The sequence below is a fragment of the Oreochromis niloticus genome, linkage group LG9 (assembly GCF_001858045.2).
Source record: "Oreochromis niloticus isolate F11D_XX linkage group LG9, O_niloticus_UMD_NMBU, whole genome shotgun sequence".
In the NCBI taxonomy this organism is placed as follows: domain Eukaryota; kingdom Metazoa; phylum Chordata; class Actinopteri; order Cichliformes; family Cichlidae; genus Oreochromis; species Oreochromis niloticus.
This window is the reverse complement of record NC_031974.2, coordinates 31,969,066-31,987,471: the sequence shown is the minus strand read 5'-3', so window position 1 is coordinate 31,987,471 and position 18,406 is coordinate 31,969,066. Positions and strand designations below refer to the sequence as shown.

The window sequence follows — 18,406 nt, the reverse complement described above, 5'->3', positions numbered from 1 at the left end:
AACACACCATAGCACAATAAAACACAGACGAGCAACATGGGAAAGAGTTCCAGTGTGTACATCTGATCTGGGACCGCTGCAATCGTTCGACTGCGCCTCCAGCTGACCCGATGTCCACATCAGAGGGGAGGTAAGCGTTGGAGGTGGCGTTGGATCCGGGGTAGGGAGGGTGATGCGTCGGTGAGTGCTTATCAGTATCAGTATATGTATGTGTGTGCGTGTCCAGAGTTCAGCTGAGACAGTGTCCTTCGCCCTGCCAGGCTAAGTAAACAGTCTACCAGCCAACCCAGGTGGCCTTGCATGGGATGGGAAGGAACAGTCTCAACATAGTCGTTATCAGGGATTGTTTTGATCGGCTCCAGCCTTGAGCCCGCAGCTGGCGCCGGAGGGGTAGCCAGATTATGATAGCAATTGTCTTCCAACCAACTCATGAGAATTTCGAGCTGTTTCTTTTAGCACTCCGACACTGGTCCCTCCATCATCCGTTGGATAGCTGCGAGTTTTTCCATGATGTTATTTACCTTCGAATCCGAGATCTTGTCACTCTTTTGCTCACAGAGCAGATTCTGAGACCTCGCGACCACAGCCAACTGATCCGTGTAAACTGATAATTTTAAATATTTCTAGAGCAGGCTTAACATCATTCTTCATGATGTCCAAGAACAACATTGAAATGCTGGTCCAGAGGTTGTAATTGGGACCAGACATCTCCAAAAATGTTGGAGTAGTTTTGCCATTAGGCTCTTGACAACCAGATATTTGAAGATTACGCCACTACATTCATGCCTTAAAGAAAAAGGTGTGTTTGGTGACACTGAAACAGTAGGATTTCAAAATGTTACTTACAGGTTGGGGTGCTTTGCTTCATCATTTCTGCACGAGATTTTATTCGGAATACATTCAGGTCGACACCACTATGCTTGATGTACTGAAGCACAGGAACCATGAAAATAAATAAATATGCTTTTTTAAACAAGTTAATTATGAGTTAATGATACATGTTATTTAATTATGCATTTATTAAATTATTTCCACTTTTATTTAATTAATGACACATTTAATTCATAAATTATTTGATGATGTATTTATTCATTTCATTTTGTACTTTTAGCCCTACATAAACCAATCAACTGTTTGAATTTATTTAAAAGATTACAAGATTTCAAAAAATTCAGAATAATTGTAAAGACACAATTTGAACAAATATCATATTACGGTTAAGAGAAAACATCAATTTTTTAGAAAATTAAAGTACTTTGTAATACAAGTATCATTTGTAAAACCACGGTGTTTGATGAACTAAGTCAATCATTAGCAAACTGTCTTAAATGAATCTGGAGGTTCTTCATCCACTGACTGAGCGGCTACATCAAGGCCCAGAATAAATAATAAAACATTTGATAAACTGGATGTAAGGAATGTCACTACTGTCAGCAAATTCCACACTTTTTGAATGAAAAATACTTTGTAAGTATTTATTTGTATTGATTAACACTGACAAATACTGTGAAAGGTGTCAAATTTAGATGGGCATCAGATTTGCATTAGTCATTTCCACATGGCATATAACAGGAACAATGCTGATAGAAGCTGAGACCATGTATGTTTGGGTAAGAACCCAATAGAGGAAAATATCCCTAAGCCCTCATTAGCTGTTTATTCCCCTTTTCAGTGGCTAAATGGTACTTGTAGTGTGTGGTCATCCTGGTGTGGTCGTTTTAGATGTTGTGGATGGTCATTTAGAAGCTTTATTCCTTAGACTGTGTTATCACATTTAGACTCATCACAGCTGAACAATCAAGCTGCATTTTAATGGCATCTAATTGTATTTACACAGTCATATTAGCTAAGAATCCAACTATGGCTTGGGCAGTCTATGAGTCAGTTAGACAGTCTATCAGTCAACAAGCAAATCAGAAAGCAAGTTATATACCGGAGCCCCCGGACAAATAAGCAAGCAAGTCAAAGAGACGGTCAGCCAGCAAGGGATCAGCAGCAATAGATAGAACTGGCATCAAGCCAGTTTGAGCTCCCTGTGGAGGTGCTGTGGTGAATCACCTCCCTGCCTCACTGAACCTGGCTGCCTCACTGGCCTGGAATCAATATTTCACATCACCGTTTCACCGAGCCAAAAACATTTTGGCAAAATGAGAAGTGTTGTGTTAGGTTAAGTAGGACAAAATGAAAAGTATTCAATATGGGTCTATTGTATCTCAGCATGCACCAAGAAACCAGTAAAAAGGTCTCTGCAACCTTAGATACTCTCGCTCATTATATTTCCACATGATTCATTCTGCAGTTACTTTGGAGGATGGAAAAAGGGAAAACTCAAAGTGGCATCATGTACTGCCTTAAACACTATGTACAGAAGTCAGACGACTCAAAATCTCCCTTGGAAACCCTTTTTCTCCACAGCTTCCCTCTTAGATAGATAATTCCAAATGACATGTAAAGACACAGTGACCTTGTCAAGCAAATGATCATAGGAAGTGGATGAAAGTGCTTTTAGCTACAGCGATGGTGAAATGAAATAATAAACTAAAGTTGTTTTTGTGTATACACGTTATATTGCGTATGTTCAGTTGTGTTATTGGAGCCTTCTTACATTTTCCCCTTTTGCTCATCAATTAAAATGCACAGCAGAACACAAAACAACAACAATAATAATTCGCAAATGTTCTTCCTTTGTTGTTTTCTAAAAATAGCACAGGAGCACAGACTTTACCTTTAGTAGGCTTGCTGGCAAGGTTAGTTTGAAAGTGAAAAACAGCTCACAAAAAAGCTGAAGGAATCTGTGAGGTTATGAGAATAATTGCTGCAGACAGTGTTGTTTTCCTGTACTATGTGGATTGCTTACATCATTTCAGGGTTAGGAATGGAACAAATGGAAACAATCCAGCACCCAGTGCATGCAAGAAGGTGACAGACTCTTATGCAAGTACTGCAGATTTATACAGTCTTTCAAAGTGACTGGCACTGTTGGGAGGAGATAACTGTTGTACTTTAGATACAATTCCCACACATATTGCTGTTATCTGTGGATACAATGCCATTATGAAATGGAGGACAAGAGGGTGAGAAAAAAAATCATCAAAAGCACATTAACAAGGCATGTCAACGCAAGTTCATTTGTATAGCGTCTTTGAACCATAAAACCCATGTAAAGATAAATGCAATAACGTTATGTCACTTGGTTAGTAGATCCCAGTGTAAAGGCTCAAAGTGCAAGTGAATAACGGACGGACAGTACATCCTCATATGATAGCAAGTGTCCTTGGCAAGGTATGCCCACATAATTTTTGACTCTGATCCGCATCATCATTTAGAAAACAAGAATCATGTTCTGAAAGTACAGTTAAGATTTTACCTAATTCACTGTAATTTTATAAAAGTGGTCTCACACATCTGATGTGTCCAGACACCAGTGAACACATCAGAGAGCAACTTTCAGTTGGTTGCAGACTGGAACAGTGAGGGATTTAACTATCAACCTTCCAAATACTAGATAACTTGCTCTATCTAATGAGCTACAGCCAGCCACATTTGTACCTTTGTGGCCCTCAAAGGATGACATGATTACATTTAGCTCTAATAATTTGGTCCCTGTCTACCAACAGAGACAAAAATAGACTTTTACTATGGGTTCTCAGTCATCTGGTGGTAATCTAAGGAGCTTGTTTTCGTTGCACTGGAAAAATCAAACAGACACTCCATAAACACATATAAGAGCCACCTGAAGAGGACAAGACTCAGCTATAAATCTGCACCTAAAGGATAAAGATTAGTCTTTTCGAAGATGCCAGTGTTCACATTTTTGGAGTGAAGGAAGCCATCTACAGTATGTCCACTGTGAACGACCATCTTTGAACAGAAGGGGTGGTTTACAACACCAACTGTCTGCCACTTGCAATGCAGTTTTGAGATCCCTTCCCATGAGCCTCAACCCCCACTCACATCTTGTGTCAGGTGACCTCAATAGATCACATGGTGTACAGTGTGCTCGAACTATGAGGGGATTGCACTTGCTCAGCCTGGGAAATTTATGCCAAGGTGCTGGAAAAGAGAGTCCCTCCGTTAGTCAAACCTTGTGTACAGGAGGAACAATGTGGTTTTCGTCTCGTCATGGAACACTGGACCAGCTCTTTAACCTCTCGAGGATACCCGAGGGGGCATGGGAGTTTGCCCAGCCAGTCTCCATGTGTTTTGTGGACTTGGAGAAGGCATTCAACCATGTTCCTCGGGGTGTCCTGTGGGAGATGCTTCGGTAGTATGGGGTGTTTGGCCCATTGTTACGGGCCGTTCAATCCTTATACAACTGTTCCAAGAGCTTGGTCCCCATAGCCAGCAATAAGTCGGACTCATTTCCGGTGGGTTTTGGACTCCACCAGGGCTGCCCTTTGTCACCAATTCTGTTCATAATTTTTATGGAAAGAATTTCTAGGCACAGCCAATTGGCCGAAGGCTTCTGCTTTGGTGGTCTCAGAATCTCATCTCTGCTTTCTGCAGATGATGTGGTTCTGCTGGCTTCATCAGGTGACAGTCTCCAGCTCACACTGGAGCGGTTTGCAGCCGAGTGTGAAGTGGCAGGAATGAGAATCGGCACCTCCAAATCCGAGACCACGGCCCTCAGCCGCCAAAGGGTAGAGTGTCCACTCGGCATGAGTTCTGCCCCATTAGGAGGAGTATAAGGCCTCTCCCTTAGAGATAGGGTGAGGAGTTCAGCCATCATGCAGGGGCTCAGAGTAGAGCCACTGCTCCTCCACATCAAAAGGAGCAAGTTGAGATGGTTCGGATATCTTACTAGGATCCCCCCTGGGTGCCTCCTGGTTGAGGTGTTCAGACAGTTTGGAAACCCAAGGACACACTGGAGAGATAATATCTCTCGCCTGGCCAGGGAACGCCTTGGTGTTCCCCTGGAAAGGCTGGAGGAGGTGGCTGGGGAGAGTGAGGTCTGAGTTTCTCTGCTTAGGCTGCTGTCCCCGTGACACAGCCACAGATAAGTGGAAAAAGAGGATGGATGGATATTTGCGTAGGTGTTATTATGGGTTTTCCTTTGACTTTTCTATGTAAATCCCAATCCATTCCACCCATTTCTTATGGTTCTGTCACAAAAAATGACTTATTTATATCTGCGTGTTGTGTATTTTTTTACTGTTAAGCCATATTTCTCTGAGTTTTCTGTCCTGATGCTTGATTTATTCAGTCTACCCATACACAGTGTTTTTCTTTTATAAGTTTCCTATTTTACTTGTACTTGCTCTAGATTTTAGACACAGCTAACTAGGAGTACCATCATCTTTTGCTACACTATTTAGATCTTACTTACAAAAAAATAAATAAATACATGAATGAACATCCTCCAAGTAAAGTAAAACATAATTTAAGCTTAGTGTTGCAGACAATCAAGTACTCTCACATCAACACTTGTGCACATATACTGGAGCATGGGTAGAGAACCAGCACAAACACCAGGAGAACATCGACTCAGTCGGTACTTTTTCTGCCTATAATGTGACAGTTTAGGACTGCACCACTTTGCTATGTTAGAAGTTTTGACATTTTGTTATTTAAATATACACGTGAACTGTCTAATTAAATTTGCACTAATTTTCATAAGGTGTGGAAAAGCCATGAATATGTATTTTGGTATTTTTTTCTTTTTGCCAGACTCTCCAAATTGACCAGCGGATAAAAAAAGGCTTTGGTTTTTTTCTTCTTGTATTGTGGCTTCCATGTAAAAGAAAAAAAAAAGATTCCATCATACCCAAGAAAAAATGATGGCCTCAACAATGAAATTAGACTGAAATTAGCTTTTGGGCAAACCTCAGATTTACTGGACACAACTGGGAGTCTTTATAACTTATGAAGGGCTGTGATGACTACAAGATGTTGCTTCAGAGATTTGATATGAACATGGTTCAGTGCTGATAGTGTGGCTGATCTTTTCCTTTACCTGATAGAATCATATCTATGGTACATGTGCCTTCCCTTATTGTTTGTGTTCTCTCAGATAAGCAAACTGAAAAATGGCTTTGGAAATCCCACACAAAACAACAGAAAGCAGCACAACAGCAAATCAATAATGTATGAATAACAATGTCTATGCTGTTTTGTACAAGTGTGGCTTGATCATCAGATTCTGGGGGGACTAGAGCATAATTCAGAGTTGGTTCAGCAGATTTTAAAGTGCATCTGGAAGAAGTCACAACTAACACTAAAGAAATGACCCTACACAGCTGCGCAGGGTGGTGTGCAGTGACCCATCATTGTTGGGTTATATCCAGAAGGAGGTCATTATGACCTAATCAAGCAGCCCTGCCTCACTGCTTTATATTGCTGCTGTATTTGGTTGTAAAAATAGCAGGCTGCCTTTTATCAATGCTTCTTGGATCTTCAATAGTGAGTTCAGCCAAAAACTACTTTTGATTTGATTGTTATGAATTCTATTATTGCTACTTTTCCTTTCATGTCCCTTTAGGTTGTGTATATGATGCAGGTTGTGAGTTACATATAAAGGCTGTATTGCACACATGAGATATGTTAGATATCCTCAGAGTTTTTCAGTTTTGTTCGGTTTAGGTTGTGCAATTTTCCCTACTCTATGAACTGAAACACAATCCCAAAACACAATATTTTTTTCTGGACAGATGGCAAGTGTTTTTTTTTTTAATCAATTGTTGCTCCATTTTAATCTGAAAAAACAAAACAAAACAACTTCTCCTATAAAACTACTTTTGCTTTGCAAACTTCAAGTGTTATAATTTTGCACTCATTGAGCCATAAATACTGCACAGGGAAATGGGGAATTGCATCTCACCTGTCAGCTAAACCTTCCTTTAGCTAAACTCTGCTTAAGCTAAACTCCTGTTAACAGTCATAGTCATAGTCACAGTATAAAGAGTTCTAAAGGGGTAGATATCAAGTGACTTTGTTTCAGACCCTTAGTTGCCCTGCTGAAATTAGGAGTTAAAAGATACATGCAACTAAAACATGACAACACACTCTGCAAGATAGTCAGTGTTTTGTGGTACTTAAGAGGGAAGTGTTAGAGCTACAGCAAGATTTTTAATGAGGATGTCTTACTTCCACAGCAGAACACAGGTGCTTTCTGCAGCCCTTTTCAGACGTGACATGCTCAGAATAGTTTACTAATTATTGGATTCTACTAGAGTGGCTATGCATCATTCATAGTTTAAAATATTTTCTTTTCTTACACAGGATCTTGGCACAGCCTCTCATCCTGTATTTGAAACAATCTACCTTCCCTTCCCTTTAAGCCAGCTTTCAGATGGAGCTTTTGTGATCGCAGTCAGAGCTGAGTGTCCGTGAGAGGTCCATATAATGATGGCAGTTTCTTAGTGACATCATACAGAGTCAAGAACAGATAAAAATTAGAGCAGTCTGAAGACTTTGGCTCATCAGGATTATTTGTGCATACCTGTAGCACATTTACAATGAGTATATGATAAAATATGGAAAATAATATTACAGAACCAGTACATTGACAGATTGGTGTCATTTAAAGACGTGTGATGAACATTTACATTTTGTATTGATCTATTTAGACATTAAAGGCCAAAAAAAGAAAAAAAATCCTCAAAACAGCAAAACAGCATAGATGTAGGATGGACACAGTGGTGCAGCATGGCAACTCAAAGCCCTGAGAAAAAAAACAAAAAAACCAATCTTTCATGGTTTTACTTTTGTTGACAAAAAATGGTGAAAAATAGAAAATGGAGTCAAAGGCGCATCCTCCATCCTGAGGTAATTAACAGTTTGCAACAGTGAAACCTCAGTTAAAGCTGCACACTTTTATATACAGAGTAGATTATTGTAAAATAGTTCAGTAGATATGCAGATTTTTTTGTCCTGTATCACTGCATCTGTGCCTTTCTGTGACTCCTAGCTGGAAGCTGATTAATTATTCTCTGTGTGAAGGATGTTTTGGCCTAGAGTGATTGCTGCTCCTCTGTGGCACTCCTGTTCTCTAGATCACCTCGAGCCAAATGAGATGTGGTGGGGAGGAATAAAGGGTCAAAGCCCTCCATCTCTGCAGCACCATCCCTCCCTTCCTAACCCTCAGCAGCCTTGACAATCCACAGCTGCGAGGAACAGTGTGCTCCCCTGGTACAGTTTCTTCTTAGAACCACTGTCCAGTATGACACAGGAATCTAGGAAATGTTAATATAGTTTATTGAAAAATGTAATTTTTTTATGAATATTACTGTAATCATGCTTTATTTCATGGTATTGCATTTTTGTACACAGTTAGCTCTCCTTTCTTTCCCTATCTAAGCATTCAATGCTAAATGTTTCCTATTATTATGTCCACAGAAATCTGCTGGGCAGATTGTACAGTTGTTATTTGTTACTTTGCTCTCATCAGTTCTGGCTCAATGTTTCCAAGATGCAAGCGGATCAAACTGTAGGCTGAGGAGGTTGTGTTGTAGTTTACAGTTGTTAGTCATGTCAGATGCTCAGTAAACAGTCAGAGTTGCCCGCAGTGGTGATAGCAGCTTGTCAGGGCTCAGGCAATTGCTAACTGCCCATGCAAAATGTTTTCAGAGCAGTCCAAAAGCCTTTATTTACAGTTTTCCAGGGATTTCAGTAAAGGTGCTGGAATTAAATGAATGTATTTATAAGGTCAATCATACATAGACTACCATTCCCCGTTTATATAGGAAAAAGCACATAAAATGACTTTGTTTGCATCTCTTTGCAGACAGTTTATATGTCTCTTTTCTCTTTGTCTCTGTTTATGTGTTTCATTTGCATTTCTTTTAACACATTTCTGTCTCTGGTTTAGTCTAAGTGACACCTTTCTTCTGACTCTTTCCAATCGCTTTTTGGGCTAATTTGCATTTTTTTTTTTTTGCCTTTTAGTGTTTGGTTTTAGTCTCTTTCTGGTCATTTTCACTTTCTTTGTAGTTGTCTGCCTCTCCTGGTTTAATCACAGCACTTTGTGCTTCTTTGTAGACAATTTCAAGTCTATTTTTGGTCGTTTGAATTTCTTTCTAAAATTCACATGTTTAGAAACACGTTTTCTGGGATCAGGTGTGTGGGGTATTTGAAACCCTGAGCCTGTGCAGCAGACACTTTATTTTCCTTCAACCATTACAAGCTGCATCTCTACAATTTTGCTTCATTTTTGTCAATCTCATATTTCAAGTATAGTGGTCCCTCGCTGTAACGTGGTTCACCTTTCACGGCCTCACTGTTTCGCTGATTTTTTTTTTGCAATTTTGCATGGTTTTTTTTGGTTGGTTGGTTGGTTTTTTTACAGTGCATTGTGTTCTGCCTCCTGATTGGCTGTAGACCATTGTCAATCACTCTCCTCCGTGCCATGTTTCCTGTCCAGTACAGAATGCGTTCAGCTTGTCACATTTACATAAATCTTCGATCGCTAGCAGTGTCACTCTGAAGTGCTGTACTGTATGTTTGTACACAACAATGTCAAAACGTTTTGCACCGTCAAAGGCAGCTGCAGTAGCACCCAAAAGACAGAGGAAGATGCTAACCATCGCACAAAAAGTTGGACTTCTGGACATGCTAAAGTAAGGTAGAAGTTACCGTATTATAAGGCACATTAAGTGAAACAAAACAGTCAGATAAGTCAAACTTTACTCAACTCATTCTTCTTGCTTCGTCCACTTCCGTACCATTGATTCATTAATGTTGAATTCTCTGGCAGTTGCTCTATTCCCATGTTCTGGACCTGAAAACAGGGTTTGATCTTTGGTTTCATTCTATAATACTGGACTTATTTTAGGTTTGAACTTTGAGAGTCTTTAAACAAGAGAGAAAAGTGTGAAAATGTTTATACCTGTCTGAGAAAAGTGTATAAAGTGTGTAGTGAGGGGTTTTACAGCCTTAAAAAATCTATAATAATTGTAAAAAATAAAGTTCGCTGCTTTGCGGATTTCACCTATTGCGCGATAAACGAGGGACCACTGTATTCCTATTCTTAACTGTAAAGTCACAAGAATGATCACTTGTGAATGTGACAGCATTGCCCAGGTATTTTCTTCTTATTTGGAACACCAACATGTACATTGGTATATGCTGCTATCAGGAGCGTTTTAATGCCAAATTTTCTGAAACTTCCCTTGAGGTGGATCTTTATTTTTTTTTTATTTGTCTTTTTAGCTTGACTAAATAAAAACATAAAAGCTTTTAAAACCTACTCAACTGTCTATATACTGTACCTAGCAGGAGCTGTATGGGCTACATGTGGACTGTACTCCATCTAGACCATATGTTGTACAGAAATTGAAGTGCAGATGTGGGTGTAAAACAACAAGAAACCACATCTCGTGCAAAATATACCAATTGTGTATATATGTCATTCAATTTGAACACGCTCGCACAAAATAAATGAACAGAAAGAGCTAGCAGGATGACATAGTGTCATAGTTCTTGAGTAAAGCTAACTCGAGGATTTCATTCAAATAGAAAAAACAAGATCATAAGTTAAATTGCTTCTGAGAGTATTTGCAATAATCAGAATCTTTCTTCTAAAAAGTATCTTGAAGTAGCACTTTCATTTACCACCCTCAACCCACAAGCACCTGCTGTTGCTGCAGAGATCGTATTGTTTTTCCTTTTTCAAATGCCCAACGGTGTTGGACTTGTATGTAGGCAGCTATAGTCACACACTATATATACCCAAGTGCGCCTCAGTTTAATGGCACACACTAATGACTGGACATCAGCCCACATTTACTAAAAATGTACGTACAGATTTGCAACAGTAACTAATTTTACAACTTTACTTTACAACTATTTTGTAGTTACCAAGTTGATACTGTAGAGATTTGAAAAAAATGAAATCCTCACCTTAAGCTAAGGTTTAGCATTATCTTATCCAAGTCAGGCACCAAATATTGTAATTAGGTGCCTTAAAGTAATAATAATAATAATAATAATAATAATAATAATAATAATAATAATGATAATACATTTTATTTGAGGGCGCCTTTCAGAAACCCAAGGTCCCCTTACAAGAAAACAAAATAAAAGGAGCAATAGTCATAAAATACATAAAATAAGTTAAAATTGCAAAACAGAACTTGACAACAGATAAAATCAACACTAAAGCAAATAAGCCAGTTTGAACAGATGTGTTCTGAGCTGTGACTTAAATACGGGAAGAGAGTCTATATTTCTTATGGTTGGAGGAAGAGAGTTCCAGAGCCGCAAATATTGGGAAAACAAGTCAAAACAGGGTTGCGGCTTAGATACTCGATTCAAACTGTTGTCAGCAACTGAAAATTATAATAAAGCGTTCACTCAACCGGAACCAGACTGGAACCGGAAGTAAAACTACAACATTTTTTTCTTTCTCTATTGAGAAATACCTCAAATAAAAAAATGTATTTGATCTGTGATATGTCTAAGGAGCTTGGAAAGAAAAGCGTCTGGACTTCTTTAAATTTCTTGAAGACGTTTCATCCGAGAAGCTTCTTCAGTTCTGAGAGCAATTGGCGGAGAGAAAACAGATGTTTTGAAAGAGGAATGAAAGAAGCCATCTATGTCCACTGTGAGCGACCATCTTTGAACAGAGGCGGTGGTTTACGACAACAACTGTCTGCCATCTATAATCCAGTTTTGAGATCCCTTCTCAGATACCTTAACACCCACTCATACCCTGGGCCATCTCGTGTGATTAGGTAGAGGATCAGTAGGGGGTCCATGACCCCCTTGGGGGACACTCCCATAGGGCTTAAAATCTGGGACTCTCCACCAGTTGCTCTTAGAACTGAAGAAGCTTCTCAGATGAAACATCTTCAAGGAAACTTAAAGAAGTCCTGATGCTTTTCTTTCCAAGCACCTTAGACTACGATGACCTGGATGACTGAGAACCTTCATAGACATCTGTGATATGGTAAAAACAAAAAGTGTTTAGCTCAAGGAAAGAGGAGAGAATATATTAGCCACCATTACTTGATAGTATACGTGAGCTTCATTGATGTCAGATTCAACTTTAAGAGGAAGAACATGCTGATTATTTGATTTGATTTGTTATTACACATTTATGGACAAACTCTTTCTTGTGAACAACCTTTTTTTAACATTCCAGTTCTTGTACTTCCAAGCATAAAAAGTCATTTTGTCATATGTGCTGTAGGCCTCGAACAAGCTCACAGGAAAGGCTTTGTGTTCCTGAGAATTTTGCTCACAGTGTTTTTGTCCTTCTTTTTGTTATCTTACAGGTACAAGAATATCATCCAGCTATGGACTGGCTGTCCTCCTCGTGGCGTGTGGTTTGGTGAGGAATGCCTTGTTATAATTTGAGGAACTGACATGGTTTGCACCCAGGTCTTTCTCTCTCTCTCTCTCACTCACTCTCTCTCTCTTTCTGTTTGCTCTCAAAGCGAATGAGAAAAAAAAATGCCTGTTTTACTCCCTGCCCCTCTCCCCGGCCCTGCCCCCCTCTTACCCCACACACATCTCTCTACCATATTGCGGACAGCACAGTTGCCCCCCCCTCGTGTCCTAGCCACTACTGCTCTTGCACCCAGCACATTGTTATTAGCCGATGTAAACACCAGTCACATTTAAAGCTGTCGGATTACCTTTTGTACAGACGTCATCCTGACACCACCTGAGGTGCAACGCTCCTATGTGACAACTGGACTCTGTATCTTGTTGGATAAATCTCATGGAAGAATGACTTTCTTATGGTTTCTCTGTTCCAGTTCATGCGTTCATTGCTCAAAAGCGAACAAAAAAAGGAGAGTCTATATTTGTGTAATATATATAATTCTAGATCTGTATCTATATCTGTTTTATTTGAAGCACTTAGAATTACTGTATGTGCTGTATACATAGCTACCACTCACCATATTGACCATGGAACTTCAATGTGAATAGGCACTCTTAGCCCTCTCGAAGAGATAATTTATATTCAAGTATGTGTTAATTTAGACTGTTACCATTAACCAACAGGTTAACGAAAGGTTAAATTTTCCAATTCTTCTTTCAGCTGTATCAGCCACCCAGCTTTCCATTGTGCATAATTTTACATCTTGTTAGTGATCCATCCGGGGATATGCATGCTTATCAGTCTGAAGGCTTAGAAGAGAGGATAACACATTAGTTGACCTACATGAGTCAAACATTTGGAGTTCAGTGTTACAACATTTTGAATTTAGCTTTATTTTAATGTGCTAACTTTGATGTGAAAAAACTGTCCCTATGTCATTTTAATTTGTATCGCATCCTTGGTAGGAATAAAAAAGGATGTCACAAGTTATGAGTCATTCAAAATTGTAATATGTGACCATTGGATGATTGATTTTAACTGACCTGGGCCTTTGCTAAATGACATGCTTCAGATGCTGTGCACCTCCCTGCTATAATTACAGAGGATGAATGAGGATTTACCCACTTTGGATGATGAGGATAGCTAGCATTTATTCGTTTTGATTCCTACTGCATACAGTGACACACATCTCCAGGTACAAGTCTGAGTGGCAGGGTGGTGACATGAGATCCAGTGACACAGAGAGTATACTCATTATGTGAAATACGTTTATTTTTTTCTCTCTTAATCTCACATTAATATATTTTTAGCTTTATCTTCAGATGATATATCACAGAGATTTTTATTCATGCAGAGCATTTATTAAAAATATACCGCTTTGACAATCTGACACAAACAGAGGCAAAGGCGTGGTGGGTTTCATAGTGCACATAGCTTAGATCATTAGCATGACTGAGGATAACCTCCAAAAGAAAAACGGATTCTTTCCTTGTTGTTAACTTTTGAGCTGAAAGGACATTGCGCGCCAATGTTCCAATTTAAAGTGAAATATTTATGAACAAGTGAATAGCTGACAGATGTCTCAAGAAGGATACTGTAAATGAATGTTATCGACCATAAAATTCGGTGCCAGAGAGCGCCAATCATCCTGCAACGAGATCAGTGCTTTATTTCCCATCTTTCTTCTTGCTTAGCCCAACTTTTAAGGTGGTCAAAGATAAAGCTTGATAATAGAAGTCATAATTTGTTATATGGTGTAAGCTGGCATTCATGCATAATATATAAGGAGTGATCAAAAAATTCTGGGAATCCACCCCACACCCCCTAAAAAAATCACCTGTTTTACTCCTTGGCCATATCATTTAAAATTGGTCGACCTCTTGTTCAAGATCATCTTCTTGTGCACAGGTGGTATTTTTAGATCACCCTGTACATTTATCCCTGGCTTGCCTCTGCAATATGTGCTGATGTCCTTCAGTTTTATTACAACTGGATTTTCAGTTTCAGGAAAAAGATGAAGTTACAGGGAGGCAGATAAGGCACGTGTTGATGTGGGTGAAAAACTGGCACGTAATAGCATTTCCCTGAGGCACCTCGTACCAATGCATGAACAGTTGGTTTCAGCAGACTCGAACTGACACACAAAGTCATGGTGCACAACCTCATGAATGTCAAAAAAATGATGAGCATCCTTCTTATTTCCCACCTCATCTGATCTGCTGCCTTCAAACTATTGGATCACAGCTGGAAACCCAGATCCCATCACCAGCGACGACTGAGTCAAGTTGATGTTTGGTCACCGTGCAAGTTTGAGGTCCACGGTGAAATCACAGAACGTACACGTCATGTGGTAAAAGAAAAATTTCCAGGGAGTGATCTAAAAATAGCAGCTATGCTGGAAGCTGTCTGGACATTCCTGAGAAGGTGATATTGAATGAGAGATCAGACATGTTTAAATCAGGCAGGGTTTTTAATTATTATGAACCTGATCTCAGGGCGTTTTGATCACACGTCATACAGATGCAATGATTACTGTGTATGTCCCAAAAAAGATAAATGTTCACTTCACTTTGAGCTTTCATTCTGCTTTGCAGTCAAAGCTAAATCAAATTCTCCCTTGTATAGATGCATTTCCAAATAACAGTTGTGTGAAAACTTGTTGATCCAGCTCGGCGCTTCAAAGGCTGACAGAATGTGTCGTGCTTTGGGATAAGAGCAGAGACATCTTCTGATCAGAAGCATCAAGGCTGGGTACAAGATGTGCGGGCGATGGAGGGCGACCCTGTCTAATGCCTCAAGTTTCAAATAGCTTCAATGCACATTTAGACAGTTAATCTAACATCACTGTCACATATATGCCACTCGACGGATTGTTTTGAAAAGAAACATGCTATGTAATATGATTTAGTTTACAAGAAGAAAACAATCTTTTCCAGTGTATTGAGAATGAGATTTGAATGTGTGCCAGAGAGTGGACGGTGTGTCCAACCCTCATGTAAAAAGATGCAGAATTGTACAACTTGTAAATGAAATAATCAGCATGAGAACATTTTTTAAATCCATTTAAAAAGGCAGAGGCCAGTGATGTTCTGTACTTGTAACAATGGTGTCATGTACTCATATTCAAGTGTAAACAAGTCCAAAGTGGGTTTTCATTTCTTCAAAATGAAAATGGGTAAAATGTATTTGACAAAAAAAAGTATCTATCTATCTATATATATTAGAAATATCTCCTTTATAAAGCCTTCATCTTAATCTAGGGGACTCACTTTATTGTGGGTCCTTGCAACATACTGAATAACAAAGAAAGAGAGATGGGAGCAATGATTGATTGGTGTGGTTAAAAAAAAAAAAATAACTAATACTTGGTATGAGTGTTGGGAGAGGCTGAATTGCTTACAAGCAGCATGGTCTCTATTACCAAAGAGGAGAACAGTTCACAGTGATGGTTACAGCAGCAGTTCCTACATCCAGGGATGTTATTTCAGAAACATCACACAGCCATTTTTGTTCTGTTTTATATGCCAACTCTTCACCCACTCTAGATGTATTTGTTTCTTCTAATGTATTTCATTTCAATGCGGTCCTGTCTGTTTGTTGAGCTGTCAAAGTTCTGATGAATTATAATTCTCTTTTCTTTGCTATTGTGTGAGGCTTCTGTACTGCAACATTGCAACAGTTTGTATTATAATGACAATACCAGAATAATATTTAAATAAACCATTTTCACAGATGAAATTCAAACACTGAGGAATCCCATCTGTTTGGTTGGTAAAATACTGAGCTTTTTAGTGAGTGAGCTAGAGAGCGCTGACAGTGCTAAACACTGGCCCAGTTTCCAACTTGGAATAAAGTTACTTTTGTTGGAATTATTAATAGCTTTTTGTTTGATAGCACCGTAGAATCTTGCTTTACATACCATCAAGAGACAGAGAAATGTGAAAAAAACTAAACAGAAAAAGAAACAAATGTCTGCGATTGGCATCCTTTATCCATCAATTACTTTATAATCATAAAAAAGTGGCTGACCCAAGTATATAAGAAGGGATTAAAAGTTTTGATCTATTATGATATATCATTCAGAAATGATAAAGGTCATTGTGCTGATATATTCTGCTTACAATAATGAATAAAGGAGGTGAGTTGTCATCTATAGACTTAGAGTTAATTTAGAAACTTAAATAGCTGTTATAGTGGAAAGAAATGTTGATGTTGTTGATGCTCTGCTTCTTTGTCAAAGCCCTTATAGAGCTGAGAAATTAATAATGGTACCACTATACTTAAATCTAAAATTGAAATATCTAAATTAAGGTTCAACATGAAGAATACTGAAGGACATAAAGATTTGAACAATTTTTTAACAAGTAGTAATCGAGGCACTGTGATGCTGGTGCTGAGGAGGTAAAAAGAGTAACAAGTATTTAGGTAGTTTGCAATTTGGTCTCTTGCTTTTGGCAGCCTTCATCAGTGCAAAACTTAGTAACAGAAAACAACCTCCCAGCTGGTAAAAATGAGCCGTCAAATCTCATCATCCACTTGTCTGTTTGAAAGGTAAGAAAGAGCACTAGCAAATTAAGAGAGCGAGATCCTCTTTGGAATTGCGGAGTGAATTTGGCAGCAGCAGCTCAGCTAATCAGGTTTACTTAATCAGTGAATTCAGAATGCAAACCAGGCAAAGTAGCAAAAGAGCGCAAAAGCAAGAGAGCCACATGAGCAACAATGTGAAATTAACCCTCAGCCCGTGTTAGTTGTTTCAGCAAGCAATGACAGTTATTTATGTGGAGGCAAAGAAAGAGCAAACCACCGACCGGCCTCTGGCACTCGAATCAGGACACTGTTTGTACTGCTGCATAAAGAAGTAGGGGGAATAATTGTACGTGGAAATTACTGCCCTCTCTGCACCTTGCATATTCAAATATGTTGTGTTGCTGCAGTGGTGATGAATCACAGATGGGTAAGATCTGTTCATCTTTTTATGTGTTTCCATGGAGGAAAAAAATAATACTGTTAGAAAAACAGAGTTTACATTTTCATATGCTCATAAAATATACACGCATACATTGTAGAGACAAGGTCCGTGCTGAGAATGAGAGTGGCTCTGATTCCAGCTTCAATGTAAAGTACCCCACTGGTGGCACTGTGTGGTGTATGGCAATGTGCTGTCGGGAACTTCCTCACACCTCAAGAATGGCATAACCACGAACACTGTGTGGATGTAATTGTGTAAAGAAAATAGAAGAAAATAGAAAAAAGGAAACAAAGCATGCTGTCCCTTTCTTGAGAAATTGGTAGAGAGCTTCATATGTCTAAAAATGACTGTAATATTGATTCTGTCTGTTGTAAATGCTTAGAGTATATATTGCACTTTACAGCAAACGACTTCCCAACCATTTGTCATATTTTAAAAATTAGTCTGCTACAATTCGATACCTTCGGAACCAATTTTGAGGCAGGTCTCTCAAGTAAAAAGGTAAAAGTGCTCATGGTCTCCCAAGGTTTTGTTCACTAAAACTTCTTAGTTAGATAACGACCAAGGTCAGGGTGTATTTGTAAAAGTATGCCATCTGCTATTGAAGTCTTCCAAAAATAGTCACATGCTTTGCAAATTCATTAATCTTCTTTCATGCCCTCTCCAGTATAACAATCTCAGTACCAAATTCAAAGGTGGCCTGAGAGACGGTAATCAATATTCTTTTGATCAATAGTCACGACACTAAAGCCTTGAAGAATCTGAACAAAGAACCAATGTTATTCTTCCTTGTAGCATAGTCTCAAGTTAATACGATTCCTCTGGTGAGCATGAGTATAAATGTGTAAATATTGAGTAATTTACTCGTTATTTCCGCATGAGAAATTTATAGTAAAAGTGTTAAAGGCAGCAACCAAGGAATCTAACTAGTAATACAGTAATAACCACTTTGATGAACATAAAACTACAAATCAATACCAGAACCCAAGAAACATAAAGAAGTGTAGCAGCAGTTTTTAGGGACCCTGCAAATAAAGAGACGTTCAAGGGAAAATGTTAAACTGACCAGCAGAATGAAAGATGACGTATCTCCAAAATTATCACCAAAAATCCAATACAGAGAAAACACATTTGTTTTTTTGTGATGTAGTATCAAATCTCTGTCTTATTTT

At 38.8% G+C, this 18,406-nt stretch overlaps 1 protein-coding gene across 1 annotated transcript in view; it reads left to right on the top strand.

The window, feature by feature from the left end:
• vstm2a (V-set and transmembrane domain containing 2A) overlaps positions 1-16,009 on the top strand; it is a 98,654-nt gene extending 82,645 nt beyond the window's left edge. Inside the window, exon 5 of the mRNA XM_003455554.4 lies at positions 12,213-16,009. Coding sequence (XP_003455602.1) covers positions 12,213-12,289 — 77 coding nt within the window. The 3' untranslated portion in view covers positions 12,290-16,009. The remainder of the gene's footprint in view (positions 1-12,212) is intronic.
• The last annotated feature ends 2,397 nt before the right edge of the window (positions 16,010-18,406 follow it).